Source organism: Euphorbia lathyris, chromosome 5 (genome assembly GCF_963576675.1).
Source record: "Euphorbia lathyris chromosome 5, ddEupLath1.1, whole genome shotgun sequence".
NCBI lineage: Eukaryota > Viridiplantae > Streptophyta > Magnoliopsida > Malpighiales > Euphorbiaceae > Euphorbia > Euphorbia lathyris.
Genome location: NC_088914.1, coordinates 78,523,483 through 78,540,609, shown reverse-complemented (window position 1 = coordinate 78,540,609; position 17,127 = coordinate 78,523,483). Strand labels below are relative to the sequence as shown.

General features: G+C 38.5%; 1 protein-coding gene across 1 annotated transcript; it reads right to left on the bottom strand.

The window, feature by feature from the left end:
* Positions 1-2,863: 2,863 nt before the first annotated feature.
* LOC136229140 (uncharacterized) lies at positions 2,864-9,489 on the bottom strand. The gene is made up of 3 exons (XM_066017720.1): positions 9,259-9,489; positions 6,261-8,109; positions 2,864-4,888 (listed from the first exon to the last, which is right to left on the bottom strand). The coding sequence occupies exons 1-3, from the start codon at positions 9,336-9,338 to the stop codon at positions 2,906-2,908; spliced, it is 3,912 nt and encodes a 1,303-aa protein (XP_065873792.1). The 5' UTR covers positions 9,339-9,489; the 3' UTR covers positions 2,864-2,905.
* Positions 9,490-17,127: the final 7,638 nt, after the last annotated feature.

Genomic DNA, 17,127 nt, shown 5'->3' with positions numbered 1-17,127 from the left:
ATATTTAATTATAAATATGTAAATTTCTTAATTAATATTAATAAGGCGGGATAGGCTGGTCCGGCCTGTGATATTTTCATATGTCCCAAGCTCGCCCAAAAAATAGGCGAGCTTTAGCAGACCTAGACCGGGCTGGGTCTAAGAGTAAATTTCATTGTCCAAGCCCGGTCCAATGGACACGGGCCTGGACGGACCGGGCGGGTACCCGAACCCGTGGACAGGTCTAGTTCTACTCAAGTTGTTGTATTAAGCGCAACCGTCTCTTATGTTAATTTGAAGACTCCACTTAATAAAAGAAAAATAACGAGGTTTCTTTAGACCATCTCCAATGGATGCCTACTATTGGAGTGATGGTGGGTGCCAAGTATACTTGTTCATGGGCTGGACTGGGTCGGACTCGGACCAGGTCTAACGGGTTTTTAGGTAAAAACACTTAGTCCAAATCAAGTCCAGTCCGCTATTAATTTAGGTGGGCTCGGGCTTAAACATCAAATCACAAGACAGCCCATACAAACCCACCTAAATATATATATATAATTTTTAATTAAATAAAATAAAATTTATACCTAAAAATAAATTTTTTATGTATAAATTATTAATTTATTGATTAATATTAATAGGCGGACCGGACTGGGCCGGCCCGTGCTAACTTTATCAATCCCAAGCTCACCCAAAATATAGGCGGGCCTTAGCGAGTCTGGACCGGCCTGGGTCTAAGATCAATTTTCATTGTCCAAGTCCGGTTCAAGGGATACGGACCTGGACCAGTAGCCGAGCCCGTGGACAAGTCTAGTGCCAAGAAAAGTTACCAATTTTTGGCAACCTTGCTTTAAGATTGCCAAACTTTTTTTTAATATAAAAAAAATGATTTACTTGATTACTATTTGTGCATTTTTTGTATGAGTCTCTCTCATTTCACTATTGGTTAACAATATATAAAGTAAATGATTTGTGGAGCCATTGTGTCAACTTTTAAAGTTGCTTACTATTAGAGTATTTTTTAACAGAAGTTGACAAGAGTGCTGTGAATGATTAAATTAATAAATATTATATTTTAATACGATGTGTTAAGTTTTGGCACTCTTTAAAGCAACATCTATTAGAGATGCCCTTATAATATGTATGAGTCTATATTGCACATTATAAAATATATAAGAAGTCTTCCATTTGACATGTAAAACAGAGCGCTTCTAATAATTTTTACTACTTAGTCAAAAAGTTCCAAATAAGTTATATTCATTGTCCAGTTGCATTTATTATCCCTTTTGTTTTTATCCAATTGTATTTAGTATCTCTTGTATTCAATAACCTCTCATTTCCCAATAGAGTTTATTCTTATTATTCGAGGCAGAAAACGAAAGACACATTTCGCCACGTGTCCAGAAGAAAATATCAAATAAATAAATAACTAAAAATTGAAAGTTCACGAGATGGTGAAGTTTTAGAGTGCTGAATGGAATGGAACAAGAATAAGCGGTTATTGAATGCAACTGGACAAAATAAGGGGTTATTGAATGCAATTGGATAAGAATATGGATCATTTAGAATTTTCCGGGACAAAGGCACATTGGATTTTCCACATGATAGAATCAAAAACATGTTTGATGCGGTTGCACAGAACTTTAGACACTAGTTTATAAATTACATTCCACTGGATAATGAGTCTAAAATCTTTCATAAAAATAGGTGACTGCACTTTGGGTATCAAGGTAATAAAAGTATGATTAAAAAGACCAGGCATCGGGTTGCCTTGAAGAATGTTAAGTATCATCGCAGTCACATCATCTCCAACCATATCTCAGTATTTGTTAAAGAACAAAACTGGCATCCCATCTGGACCTGGAGCTTACACGAGGTGCATTTGATCTAGAGCTTGTTTTACCTCATCTTTGGAAAAAGAAATTAGAAGGTCAGCATCTTGCTCAGCTAATATTCTAGTATCAACGGATTCTAACATCTCATCTGAACATATAAATTGTGTAGCTTTATATCAGCCATTTGACCTGTAAATTGTGTAGCTTTATATCACATATCAAATAGGTCACAACCGAGTACGCACGTCCAAAAAGCCTGTAACATTCTGTTAGGAGCATCTCTCCCTCCTTTCTTCTTGAAAGAGTACATTATCTTGTTGAAATCTCCAAAACAAACCCATGGTAATGTCTTCCATCTACGAAGATCCTTAAACATGCTCCATGTTTTCCACTTGTTGCACCATTTAGGCCAACCACAAATCCATGAACCTCTCCAGAATAAAGAACCTGAGTTGTCACCAATACCAAAGCGCACACAATGATCATAGAAGCCCAAAATTTTCACTTCGAGGTCCTTGCACATCAATATAAGGCCTCCCGATCTTCCGACTGCAGCCACAGTGAAAAAATGGTAATTAGCAAACCTTCTCTATGGTAATTAGCAAACCTTCTCTTCAAACCATTCGCCTCTTGATGACTTAGTCTTGTTTCCATATTGAAAACTAAATCGGGGCAGATGCTCCTTACCAAGCGAGCAAGAGATTGAACGGTCCAGGGGTTACCCAAAACATAACTGAGATAAACTGTAAATTTAATTTCTTATAATGTGAATTTGTTGATTTTTCAGCATTATTAGAACAATTTGAGATCAACTACAAATTTAATTTCACATTATTAAGTAGGGAGTCAGGACAGCATACAACTTTATGACTTAAAATGTATCTACATATTTTAAAAATACACATCTTAGCCTATAACCGGCTTTTACTTGCAGCACACAATTTGGTCAGTAAATCATTCATGAAATCACATCACAATTTGGTATCATGAAAAAGTGGAGAAAGAAATTTTTTAAATAAAAAAATCATTATGAGGAAGTGAAAGAATCATTGAGCCAAATAGATATTTAAAATTATTTAGTAAAATTATCATTAGCCCTCTTCTTGAAAGCAACTTCCATTTTTAGGTGGAGATTTTGTCACAAGGGCTTGAGGACCCCTTACAAAGAAGCTACTGGAACTGTTTTCTGTTACTATGCTTTTCCTGATTCTAACATCCTTTGAACTACCTACTAAATGGATTCCAGAAAAATGGTCTCCCCAGATATCATATACATGTTCATTTCCTAACTTCTCTTCTACCTTTTTCTGGTTTTCATGTTTCGGTCCAGGTGCACGAGCATGAGGAGCAACTCTAGATGTTGAAGCCGGAGAAGACGAGTACAACAGATTCGAAGGAGAAGTGGCTGAGGCCAGTTTATTACTAGTTTTTCTGGCACTTGAAAGTTGCTCTGGAGCAGCAGATAAAGCCATGTTACTACTACGCTTCTCAGAAAGCTTCGACTCTGTCACTGTTGCCCTCGTAGAAGGTTCAGCAATATGAACCGTTGCAGCCATATGAGTAAAAGGGTTTCTAGCCACAACATGATTTGTGTCGGGAGATGGTGATCGATTACAATTAACTGTCACGGACGTAGGAGACAAGGGAGATGAAGGCGTTGAATTCCCACTTTGACTACTAGAGACTTCAAATAGTCCTGCAACACCTTTACGCTTCCTTCGCCTTCTTCCTTTCTCTTTTCCTATCCTGACAGTAAGACTACATGGTTGGGAAGCTTCAAGCACATTAGAAGTTTCAGCCTCTGCAGGTTTTGACATCGTGGTTTGTGCTGCATTGTGGTTTTTTGGAGTTGGCATCCCGTTCTGAAATGAAACTGGTTCTCCAAGCGGACTCTCAGGATAATCAAAATCCGACGTTTGCTTCAAGGTCCCTTCAGCAGCTGATTTTAGTAGACTATCCATGTCAGCAGCTAAAGAGAACTTACTGTTTCTGTGGTTACGATGGAGGCGAGCAGATTTTCCTGAACTTGTCTCAGTGGTAATGGAGCTTTTCGAACTCTTATACAAGTAATCCTGGGAGCCAAAATTGATTAGCTGCGGAAACATGCAAAACAGTATCAGAAACATCAATGAAGCAGAAAGAAGCACCACTGCCGAGAATTTCTTCAACCGGATCCAGAACATTGATTTCTTGCAAACATTGAACATGAAGAGTGAAAGACTTGCTTTCATCGGAATCACAAGAATTCCGCTCGCCAGGGCCAGTTCAAGATCCCTTTGTAACACTGCTGCATAAAAATCAGATTGATATGATATAAGAAGCTTTGTTGACTCCCCTGGTTCAAGTGAAAAACCATTACAATTATGAACCTTGAATCCATCCAGCCGACACTCTGCTCCAGACACTTTAATACTTTTCACCTCAAGAGGCAAGTCTCCTGTGTTTTTGGCATAAAGCTCCTTAGATAATGGCTGAGAACAAGCACGATTAGTTTCTTCCATGTGAGATAGCATGTCTGGAGAAGAGATATTCAAAGGGAATGGTAGGCCGAGGTTAAATTCTATGCTCTGGACAGGCTTAGACCCCTCAGACACGACTAGCGAAAGTGATCCTCCATATCCCTTCAAAGATAACCATTCCACACCAGAGAGATTGTTTCTTATCAGAGCAGTGCTCGTCCACCCACATCGATTTGAAGGATGGAAGAAAATTGGACCAAACGATGCCTTACCATGAGGTTGAACCAAGGCTTCTGTCTTAGCACCATCAGCCATTGAGAATCCATAACTAGTTCTCGGGAAACCATTTTGGACCAAACTACCCAAAGAAATTGGAAGTAACAAAACATCTGTGCCCCTGCATTCATCAACAATTTCTCCCGAGTTGAGGATAAGCTGCATTACAACTGGGTGTTCACTAGGATTCTTCACAGTGATCCACTTAGACTGTTGAGTTCCGACCTGAACAACTGGAAATACGACTTCATGATCATCAAGTACCGACATACTTCTTGAGGTACCATGAGATTTCCAGTTCTCCAATACAAATTCATCAGCTTCAATGGTCTCCAATCCCTTCAGTTTAGATTCACAGCACAATCTCAGTTAGTATACACAGATTATAAATTGTTAATGAAGAACTAAAGATGATGGCATGCAAATCATTCGTTTATAAGTTCTCATACAACTGTAACCATCATGTATCTCCGCATGCATGAGATGACCTCTTCAGAATTGAAAACAACATTGAACATAATGACAGCCCAAAAAGTAAGAACTTCCATTTTGTACAGTTCTAACATTGCACATAATTGCTGATAATCACTAAACCTTTCATTCACCACTTGCAAATGTTCCTAATTTCTACATGCTAATTTACACCAACGAAATGAATTAACTATTCCACTTCACCTAATTAAATAGTCATTAAAACCCTATTAAGTTCAGTAATCTGATTTTCAGAAACCTGATCTTCTGATAGCCCAAATGTAATGTTTCAGTAATCAAATTTTCCTACAAATCGATCTTATTAGATCCCAAATCTGAGACAGCTATCAAATACTTCTTTCAACAACGAAAGACTAAAATTGCATGGTTCTCTAATGTTTCACAAAGAGAACCCATATGCAAGTGAGACCATCAGTAATTTGTCCCATTCTCCTTTAATTGCATAACAAACATTCACTTAAAATAACTTGCCCAAATAGCACATTAAGAAGGTATCTGCCACTAAAACCAAATTTGAATTGCCAATTCATCAAAATATCGCAAGCATCTATTCTTTTGATCTCATCATCCTGCCTAATGGCATTATTATCAACTTAAGCAAAAAAAGTCATTTTTCATTCAAATGAAACATTGCTCCATTAACAATTTTCAAAATTTAGAAAAGAATTCAAACTAATATAGTAGTTGACTAAAACAAAAATTTGCATAGCATGCCTACATCACTAAAATATAGATGTAAAAGTAGTACCACGTACTAAAAGTGATATTCAGTTTGAACAAGCAAAGAAACAAATTGGTGGTGTGTCTTTAGATTATCAAATAAACCTGCAATTGCACCAAGGAAATATCACCAAAATAAATATAACTGTCACATACGTTTTTCCTCCATACCTATTTCAAAATTCAAGTGCTTTCAATTCAATTCCGCTATACACAATTCTAAATGGTGTGTCAAACTACAATGTTTTGAGCTATATATTTGGCAGATAGAGGGCAAAGGTTATGATCTAAAGACTAAACTACTGGATTGTCAAAAAAAAATAAAAAACTAACACACCATGAAGCAAATCAAACTAAAATGCTTTTCCTATATGTTTCAACTTATCGTGAGAATCCAAGCTTATCATAGAAGTAGACAGTTTCAACCATAAAGTGCATTCAACAATGATGCATTAAGCACCAAGAAAGCCCTGGAATAGAAGGAGAAGAATGAGCATACCAAGATCTTTGATGGCAACCACGTGTCACTATCCAGCGATCCCGACCTCATATTGCCAGTTTCAGACTTTTCAGACAGCAGATTCAATCCAATGGTTGAATCTTTATGATGTCTCGAACAAATGCCGATTATGTTCTGGCAAGGAATTTCAATTTCAGGATTGCTGGAGTCATTTGTCAATACAACTAATTTGCAGTTTTCATTCACATTGACCATTTCCGCTGTAGAATCATGTACATGAGCAAGAAGCTGAGTACAAGCAATTGTAGCAACTTGGGTAACAGTGCCTGGAAAAAGTAGCAAGCCTTCAACATACTTGATTAGGAAATCTTTCACTGTTGCAAATTCACTGATCTTGACAACACTCAATAAATGAGAAGCTCCGTTTCTCAAGGAGATGGAAACAACAGTGTTGCTAGCATCACATGGCACCAAAGCCTCGAGAGAAACTGAAACTGAACCAGAAGCTGTAATACCATTATGTGCAAATTTTCCATCCAAATCAATTTCAACAGGAACCAAAATGGTATCAGATTTATCACGAGACAACCTGGCTAGCTGCATATAGAAAGCACCAACGATTTGTGCATCTGATTCAAACGGGAACTCTATCTCTATGACAATTTCACTGCCACGAGGACCAATCTCCCAATTTTCATGGGGTCTCATAGCCATCAATGGCAAACCAGCTTGCGCACTATTCACAACCAACCAATCCTTAACAATCAGCAGGCTAGGTCTATCAGAATCTTGAAATTTTTCTATCGTACAGGCTGCTTCAGTTTGATAGGAAATGTTCCCTTGAGAAACAGATATCCATGCACTTATTTCCGTAACATATAGGTTTTCATTGAAGGGATTAAACAAAGATAAGTTCTTAATCAACCGTCCACTAGAATCAGTATCCAGGCTTACAACAGGACTGATCTTGTAAGGGGACTCAACAGCATAACCTTTAACCTCAACCAAAAAACCACCAAAGCTTGTCTGCAAGATCAAATGAGCTGAGGACAAGCCAAGCGATCTTGGTAAAAACACCAAACAAATTGAGGCTACTTCACCAGGCCCTAAATGTAACTCACTAAAATTACAATGATAAAACTGTAAATCGGTGCTAAAGGGTTCGTATACATGTAAAATGCTGTCATTACACATATTTGTTATAGTCAAGAACGCTACTGAGGGGCAATACAAGTTCTTGCGTCCATAATCAAGTACAGGTGGGTTGATTTCTACATAGGGTGATAAAGAAACATCAAAAGGATTAGGCTTTGTCATCTCAGAGTTCATGCTCCTACTAATTAGTAGAGGACCTCTACAAGAAGAAAGATCATTTTGATTATCACTACTTGTTTGCATGGTTGATAACTTATTGGCACCTTCCATGGAGTGCATCGAACAAGAAACAGTCTGCCCGTTTATCAATTCAAACATACCAGAATCAGAGAACCAGCTCCTGTTACTTGCCCCTTTGCCTCCATAAGTTGATCCTATAGATGAAAGATTGTCAGATTGACTACTAGGCACCTCTAAATCCTCAGCTTTGGGTTTGTGCTCCTTAGATGAAAAATCAGGCAATGTTGAAGGAAAGCAGAACGAATGAGAGGCAGTGCAAATATTCTTGATACCTATGCGAGTCATTTGACTACCCAAATCATAGCCTGCACTAGCATCAGCGACAATTATATCGTGAAAACCCGCAGCATGATCATCTTTATAAGACCCACAACCATCATGTTCTGTTGATTTCTGCAACCCATCGACCAAGCATGGCCCACATGTAGCAAGGCAGAAAAAGGTACATGACAGAACCATAAGATGCAATACCCTGACCATGTGAAAAAATTTCCTGAAAAAGAAAAAGAAAATTATATTTTTGAGCATGACTTAGAAGTGATTATATGACTTGTCAATCTTAAAATGATCTCTGAAAATGAAAGAGAATATACCAACGACATTAATCAGGTGAGCCTAAACTAAAACTAGGACTTTAACATGGAAAACAACTGATGACATTACAGCCCACTTAGGAAACAATCCTATTTTTTATCTCCAAGAAAAGGAATTAAGAAACTTGCACAGGATAGTTTCAGGAGGGAAATTAAAGAATCGCCTCGTTTTACAACTTCCCACCATTACCTCAGAAACAACGAGTACCAAAATCATACAATCATGTTGCTACTCCAGAGCTAAATGAATTATTCAATTTCTTAGAGAAAGGAAAAAACCAGAATGCACATTTTAATTTTTAATGACCAAAACACATCATACTAAAATGGGAAAAAACCATGATGCACATTTTAATGAACAATACTGAAAACACATCATACCAAAATGGGAAATAAAGAGTAGGCCAAATCTTTTCAACAGTAATGGCATAGAATCTAGTATATGGAAGTTAGTCCATGTTTCATAATTAAAGACTAATTCCCAAACACAGAAACCGCACAAAGAACCATTTGCACCAATCAAAATCAATTACTAGCCATTTTATCATCTTGTGGTTCCAACAAGTCTGAAGAAAACAAACAAAAAAGGAAAAAAATCTACTAGTTATTACTAAATAGAAGCCACAGCCCAACATAGCAGGTAAGTTAAGAACAACATAATAACCATCCTCCATTCCAGACTTCCTACTTACTCATAAACTCATCGTAAGAGCAACACCCTCCTCCGTATAGAACAAGTCAAAGTCTACCGGCAGGCTCAAAACCATCCACCGAGACAACCCCAAAGGTACCATTTTTTTTAATCAATATTGAACAAGCAAACAAGAAAGAAAAAGAAAAGAAGGAACTAACTAAAGAAACAAAAGAAAAAAAAGATCAGTCTGGAAATTGCAAGCAACAGAGAAGCGAACAGAAAATTTATGTAGGCGAAATAACTCAAAACAAATAACAAAAGAAGGAATGGCCGATTATGAGACTTACTAAAGAGAAGCTAAAAATGGAAGAAGCTTAGTTTGGAAACATCGAAAAGAGTAGAGTGAAAGAGTTACCGTAAGTAGCACATGGAGAGCTGCTGCTGCTGGGGCTGCTTCTCTGCTGCTGTAATCAACATCAAGGCATCGAAGTCCATAGCTATGCAAGTAGAGAAACAATCATCATCAAAATCAAGATGAGAAATTTTTTTAGGGTTTAACTTTTGATTTCAAGGACCCAAGAAAATGAGCTTAGAAAACAAGCACAAATTGATAATAAGCGAATGGATGGCCTCCAGAGAGTCAGACCAGAAGAGAGAAAGAGAAGAAAAGGAGAAAGGTTGATCAGTGGAAATTATCAAACTACCCCCTACTCTGACTGATACCCCCATACGTCGCCGTTTGAACTAGTTTTAGTTGAAAACCACCTGGTAGGTTTTTCTATAAAAAGAATTAAAAATAGTCAATTTATCAAAATCAAAATAATTAAATTACATTTCCGTTTTTCTTCTTATCCTTTTTTAACACGAGTCAAAGATTGAACTTTCTCTTTATTGATGTGATTATCTTTTATTGACTGGTTTTCCTTATGTTGAATAAATTTAAATAAGTTACATTATAAATTTATTAGATATTTAGGTTAATATTTTTAAATGTTAATTAATGTTTTAAATATGACAATTAAATTTGATTTTAAGTGGTTAAATTCTCTTTGCTTGTAATGTTCTAGCTGGTGATTTTTAATACATCCCGTTTTTTCTCAAAAAAAGAAAAAGAAAAATTTGTTAAACTAAAATTTTTGAGTTTGAGTTCTAATATGTGCAATAAAAAAAAGTTGAAGTTGAAGAAAAAATGTAGTATATTTTAATGGGAAGAAAATTTACCTAAACAATACATGTCATTTACATTAAAAATTTGAGTGTATATTTTTAAATATTAATTAATATTTTAAAAATAGCAATTAAAATTAATTTTTTTAGAAAAATAATTAAAGTTAATTTAAGTGGCCAAATTAAAGATTCAGATTTGAATCACACTTAGTGCAATAAATTTTATTGAGAAAAATTTTATTTAAAAGATACATGTCCAATCTCCAAATAAGATTAGCGCTAGTTATAGATATTTTTTTTTATATAATTCTAGTTATAGATCTTAAATTATTACTAAAGTAAAGGTTTGATGAATATAAAAAAAAAAGGTTTGATGTTTATAAATTTAATAAATTTGGTATCAGATTATAATACCAACAGGAATATTATAAAATGATAAATGTAAATAAAAAAAGGTGGAAAGGAACACGCGATGATCGACCTAGAACACGCGAACCCGCCGCTCCTCAATCCCCCACCAAATCCGCCTTATCCGACGGCGCTGCGCCGCAACCTCGCCCCTCCCATGCTTCTCCACACCGATCCTACAGGGACATGGTTCAAGATGAAACGATGTCGGAAAATACCGAGCCAAATGCAGACCTCCGAGCTTCAGGAAAAGGCCATATTGAATGCGTTGATAGGAACGCCCTTTGCCCGGATATCACTATTGAGCCAGAGTTAGTAGAGGAGTGGTCGGCAGCCTGGTCAAAGGCGTTAATTGTCAAACTTCTGGGCCGGAACGTCGGGTATATTGCACTACGAAACAGAGCATCTGAACTATGGAAGACAGAATGGAGTTTTACTATGGTTGAATTGGGGCATGGTTTCCACTTGGTAACCTTTGATAAAAGATCGGATAGAGACCACGTAATTCAGGATGGACCCTGGATGGTTCAGGGACACTATTTGACAGTCAGAACTTGGTCCCCCTCATTTGTTCCTTCTAGTGCAACTGTTGACTCAACCTTGGTCTGGGCAAGAATTCCCGAACTACCTTTACAATACTACCAACCTGAGGCTCTCATGCTAATAGGCAATTCAATCGGAAAAGCAATACGGGCTGATAAGAACACGGTTGGAAAAGCAAGAGCAAAATTTGCACGGGTCTGCGTCGAAGTCGAATTGCATAAGCCGCTGGTGGCCCAGTTTCGTCCGAACGGTCTATTCTATCATATGGAATATGAGGGACTTTATATCGCATACACAAACTGTGGCCGGTACGGGCATGGAAGGGAAGCTTGTACTCATCCTAGCATCATTAGGGATACTAATCACTCTACCTTTCAAACCTCTGCCCCACTAGGGAAGGAAAAATGAGCCCCAATTGGAACTGATACAGGGTGGAGCGACCCTGAATCCAGGAGTAAGACCGGAAGAGCAAAGTTCAAAAGTCTCTAAAAGTAGCCAAACCTATGGCGAATGGATATGTGTCCCCAAACGGAAGTATACCCCGAGAACCAAGAAGTCAGAATATAGGAACGGGACCGTTGAGAAGACGCCTGAAGTCTCACTCACTGCTCCGGGAGCCTCAATGCCTGGGCCCTCGGGTGCTTTCTCCTCTTTTATAACTGCCCCAACTACTAAACTCATAAGTGGATTCTCGTTTGGTGCTGGTAGCTTAAGGAAACCAGTGCAAACAACCCCTGTTTTGAAGAAGACTAGCAAAGGCCGCCCCACATTCAGCCCCAATTCATTTGAGAGATTGCTAAATAATGTCTCTGACTCCTCTATGGATGTGGAGAAAGCAAAGAAGGGAAAATAAAAATAACTTCCGCTATGAGGAATCACCGAGTAGGATCAAACGCAACCAGTCTAGGATCAGTATCAGGGAACCGCTGGGACCTCTAAACCATAACATGGAAAATATTGCACCTCACCATGTTAGCACCTTGGGGGCCTAGATTCTTTTCTTTTCATCCTCGCATGTTGCTCTGTATATATTTTTATTTATGATCATGTCTTGGAATTGCTTTGGAGCCGGTGGTAATGAGTTTCACCGGGCTCTTAGACACTTGCTATCAATTTATAAACCTGATGTGCTGGCTCTTCTGGAAAAACGCCTCCCTACTGTTCGGGTTGAGTCCCTGTGTCAGAAACTGAAATTTACAAATCTTGAGTTCATTGATATAGAGGGTTTTAGCGGCGGTATTTGGGTGTTTTGGAACTCTGACACTGTAGATATCAATATTCTGGATCGGGATAAACAGTTCCTCCATACTTTTATGACTTTAAAAACTGGCACGGCCCATGGTATCTCTTTCTGTACTACATTTGTGTATGTTCGACCCCAATTGAGCTTCAAAAGAGAATTTATGTCTGCTATGATCAGCCTGGAAACAAGGACCATTTGCCCCTAGATCCTCATTGGGGATTTTAACTGTATAAAGAGTATGGATGAGAAGAGTGGGGGTGCTCCGGGGGTCATTGACCGCTGCTCAATGTTTGCGAATTGGATAAATAATATGAAGCTAGTTGACATGGACTTTTAGGGTCCGAAATTCACTTGGTTCTGTGGCTCAACAGTGTGAACGAGAGTGGCTTGCCATTTGGATAGAGCACTTTGCAACACCCAATTCCGACTCATTTTTCCTAATTCAATTGTGTGTCACCTCCCACTAAATAAATCTTACCATGTGTCTATTCTCCTTGATTTTAAAGTCTCTCCTCCGAATCGCTCCCCTAAACCTTTTCGGTTTGAAGCTCCTTGGCTGTACCATGCGGATTTTGAGCAATTCCTTCAATCAATCTGGAATAAGTCTAGCAACATTGCAGACGGTCTGAACTCGATCACTCCGTAGCTCTGCCGTTGGAACAAATTGGTCTTCGGTAACATTCATTTCCGGAAGACTCGCCATTTTAGATGGCTAGTTGGTGTGCAACGCAGCCTTGCCTGCCGAGTCACTAGGGGTTTGCTACGACTCGAACGGATCTTGCTCCGGGATCTAAACTTGGGTCTCCAACGAGAAGAGATCCTTTGGTACCAAAAGTCTCGGGTAAAATGGCTCAGGTTTGGGGATATAAATTCAAACTTCTTCCATGTCTCTACAATCATTCGTAGACATTGTAATAAAGTGGATTGCATTCGGGATTCAGATGGGAATTGGGTTTGGGAAGCGGCCGAGCTCAAAAATTTGGTCTCTAATTATTATGAACAGCTTTATACGGAAGAGAGCCTGAGCAGGCCGACACTGCAAACCGTTAGCCACTTCCTAGTGATCCCTAAGATTGGAACGGCTATAGCCCCTCACTGTTTTACAGCGGCGGATGTTCATACAGCCCTCTTTGAAATGGGACCGTTCAAGGCACCCGGTCCTGATGGTTTTCGAGCGATCTTCTTCCAACACTTTTGGTCCCTAGTTGGTACTCAACTGACTTCCTCTACTTTACAAATCCTTAACTCGGGAGAGATCCCACCTGAATGGAATGAAACCTTCCTTACAGTCATCCCCAAAGTGCAAGCTCCAAAATTTATAACTCAGTTTAGACCTATAAGCCTTTGCAACGTAAGGTGCAAGGTTATAACTAAATGCATTGTGAACTACTTGAAGCCTTTCATGCACTCTATCATTAGCCCGACTCAGTGCTTTTTTGTTCCTGGTCGCCAGATTCCAGATAATATAATCCTCCTGCAGGAAACTATCCACTCTTTGAAAAAGAAGAAAGGCCGCCAGGGCTCAATGGTGTTGAACCTTGATCTTGAGAAAGCCTACGAAAAAATCTCCTAGGCCTTCCTGAAAGACACGCTTCATCTTCTGGGGTTGGATAATAACCTTATTAATCTTATCATGGCTTGTGTTTCAGGGTCCATCTTGAGAGTGTTGTGGAATGGTGAACCGCTAAACCCGTTTACACCCACTCGGGGTCTAAGGAAATGAGATCCTCTCTCACCTTACCTCCTTGTCTTGTGCCTTGAGAGACTTGGGCATATGATCAATGATGCAGTTGCTAATGGGGAATGGAAACCAGTCAAGCTTTTGAGAAACGGACCTCAGCTCTCGCATATCTTTTTCGCGGACGACATTGTGCTAATGGCAAAAGCATCTACAGACCAGGCTACTATTATTCGGGATATTTTCTGTGACTTTTCTGACTGCTCAGGCCAAAAGGTTAGCCTAGTTAAATCCCGAATCTTTTTTTCCTCAAATGTGGTTGATGCTGAGTGTGAAAGATTCTGTGATATACTGGGCATGGCCAAAACCCTTGACCTCGGTCGTTACCTTGGGATGCCGGTGGTTCATAATCGGACAACTAAACACACTTACGGTCATGTTCTAGATCGCGTCACGCTAGATTAGCTGGATGGAAAGCCAAATGCCTCAACTTTGTAGGTCGGCTTACTCTGGTAAAGTCTATTCTCTCTACTATCCCCCAACTTTGCTATACAAACTGCTATCCTCCCACGGAGCATTTGCCATTGACTGGATAAATTGAACAGGGGGTTCTTTTGGGGATCGGTGGGGAACCTAAGGAAACTGCACTTGGTGAAATGGGCTACGGTTTGCAAGAGTAAAAAGGAGGGCGTCCTTGGGATTAAATGAACTACAGATTTCAATGTTTCAATGCTCGATCGACTAGCCTGGGTGATCCTAACAAATCATGAGGTTGTTTAGGTTAAAGTCCTAAACTCTAAGTATGGAGGGGGTCGAAAAGGCCTCGAGATATTTCAGAACCAGCCGACTGCCTCTAGCACGTGGCAAGGTGTAACAGCGGGGTCATCGGTGCTTGCCCGGGGCATCTCCAAATTGATCTATAATGGAAAGAATACCAATTTTTGGACTGATAAATGGTGTGGAAACTCCGCACTGGAAATAGAGGCCACAAGATTAGTCGAGGAAGGGATGAGGAATGCCCGCGTAGCGGATCTCTGGGATGACGATCAAGACCAATGGAAATGGAATCAGCTGAACACGTTGTTGCCCCCTGTTAAGTTACAACAAATTGCTTCAATACGGGTTAGCCCCTCTTGCGAAATTGAGGATCATTGGTGCTGGGCAGATTCAGCATCGGGGGTGTACACGGTAGCGTCGGGGTATGCTGCGATCCTGCATCAGGAAAACCAAGGTCCAACGGACAGCTTCTGGACGTCCCTTTAGCGTTTAAATCTGTCGGAGAAAATAAAGTCTTTTATTTGGATTGTAAAATAGGGAGGACTGCTATGCAATGCTAACCGTTTACGATGGCATTTATCAAGTAATGAAAGGTGCAGTAATTGCCAAAATATTGAAAATGAAACTCACCTCCTGCGGGATTGCATAGCAGCTCGAAGGATTTGGAACCACCTCGTTCCTCTACAGCTCCGTCACATCTTCTTCAGCTCTCTACTTCAGATATGGTTAGAGGCGAACCTTTAATCCGATTTTATCTCCCGGAATATGGATTGGTATCTCGTCTTTGGCTTCAGTTTGTGGTGGATTTGGTGGTGGCGGAATCAGTCTGTATTTGAGAAAAACCCCTGGCCCAATAACGGAGTGGATTTGATTTATCGCCTATGTACTGAGTTCAAACAGGCCCGCACTCTAAATATTGATGGGAGAAATTTGGAACAGCGCTGTGTCTGGGTCAGATGGGAAGCTCCTAGCCCAGGGTGGGTAAAAGTTAACACTGACGGCTCGTGCAAGGGAAACCCTGGCAATACGGCTGCGGGGGGCTTAATCCGCGATGAGAAAGGCAAGTGGTTGGGAGGATTTGGAGTGAATATAGGCCACTGCACTGTGACTCTAGCTGAAATTTGGGGCCTCTTTTTTGGTCTCCGAATGGCTTGAGAGAGGGGGTTCAGACATATTATTATGGAGCTTGATTCAAAGGTTGTTCTCCAGCTTCTTAACACCAACACGAACCTTCATCACCCTTATGGTTGGATTCTTTTATAGTGTCGGGAACTTCATGATAGAGATTGGAGGGTTGTCTTTATGCATACTTTTAGAGAAGGCAACTGTGTTGCTGACTAGCTGGCGAACTTCGCAGGTTCTTGTTCTTTGGGCCATCATGAGTTTGATGTGCCTCCAGGAGATCCTCTCTTCCGATAACAGAGGATCGTATCTAAGTAGAATGGTTCGGAGTTAGAGCCCCTTCCCTAACTCGTACTCCCTAGTCTGTTGTTTTTGTTTTTTAGTTTCCTTTTTCCCTTTGTTTGTTTATTCTGGGCCTTGAGCCTTCCTATTCAAAAAAAAAAAAAAAAAAAGTTGCTTTTAAAATAGTAAAAGGAAGTATTGGATTTTTTTTTTCATTCTAATAACAATTAATAAATCGATTAAGGACTTTATTATAATGCTTTTTACAAAAAAAAAATTATGTGATTTTTTTTTGAATCATTATGTGATTATTTTTATTGACTCATTTTTCTTATATTGAATAAATTTAAATAAATTACATTATCAAATTTATTAGGTATTTAGGTGTATATTTTTAAATGTTAACTAATGTTTTAAAAATGGTAATTAAAGTTGATTTATGTGATTAAATTTATTTTGTTTGTAATGCTCTCATTGGGAGATTCTTAATAAATCCCTCCTTTTTTTTCTTAAAAAATGGTTAAATTAAATATGTTGACTTTAATGTGTACTAAACTTTAATCAGAAGAAAATTCACTTAAAAAATACATATCACTAACATTAAGTATTGGTGTCCGTTGTCAAAAAAAAAAAGTATTAGTGTCTGTTATGGTTACTTTGTTTAAAACAAAGTAACATATTTTATTTTCAATGACTAATAGTATGGTGACACATGACAAATTAATTTAAATAAAATAAATTACTATATTAAAAGTTGACATGTAATAACAAATTACCACTTAATAAAAGAAAATTAAAGTAACAAAAGGTACAATACAATTTTATCTATCAAATCACTTTACAGAAATTGACACTACTTTACGTGAAATCTATAAAATATTTATAAATTTCTGTAATATTTGTACAATTTTACGTAAAGTAATTATTTTTTGTTAAATTATTAATAAAAAATAATTTTAATTCTATCCACCAAATCACTTTGTGTAAATTGACACTACTTTACGTAAAATCCATAAAACCTTTACAAATTTTCGTAACATTTGTACAATTTTACGTAAAGTAAT

Excerpts from the sequence above, each read along its gene's own strand:
- LOC136229140 (XM_066017720.1), bottom strand. The coding sequence starts at position 9,338 with ATGGACTTCGATGCCTTGATGTTGATTACAGCAGCAGAGAAGCAGCCC. Across the intron at positions 8,110-9,258 it reads CTCTCCATGTGCTACTTACG|GAAATTTTTTCACATGGTCA; the intron begins GTAACTCTTTCA and ends TTTCTTTTTCAG. Across the intron at positions 4,889-6,260 it reads GGTTGCCATCAAAGATCTTG|GGATTGGAGACCATTGAAGC; the intron begins GTATGCTCATTC and ends TCTAAACTGAAG.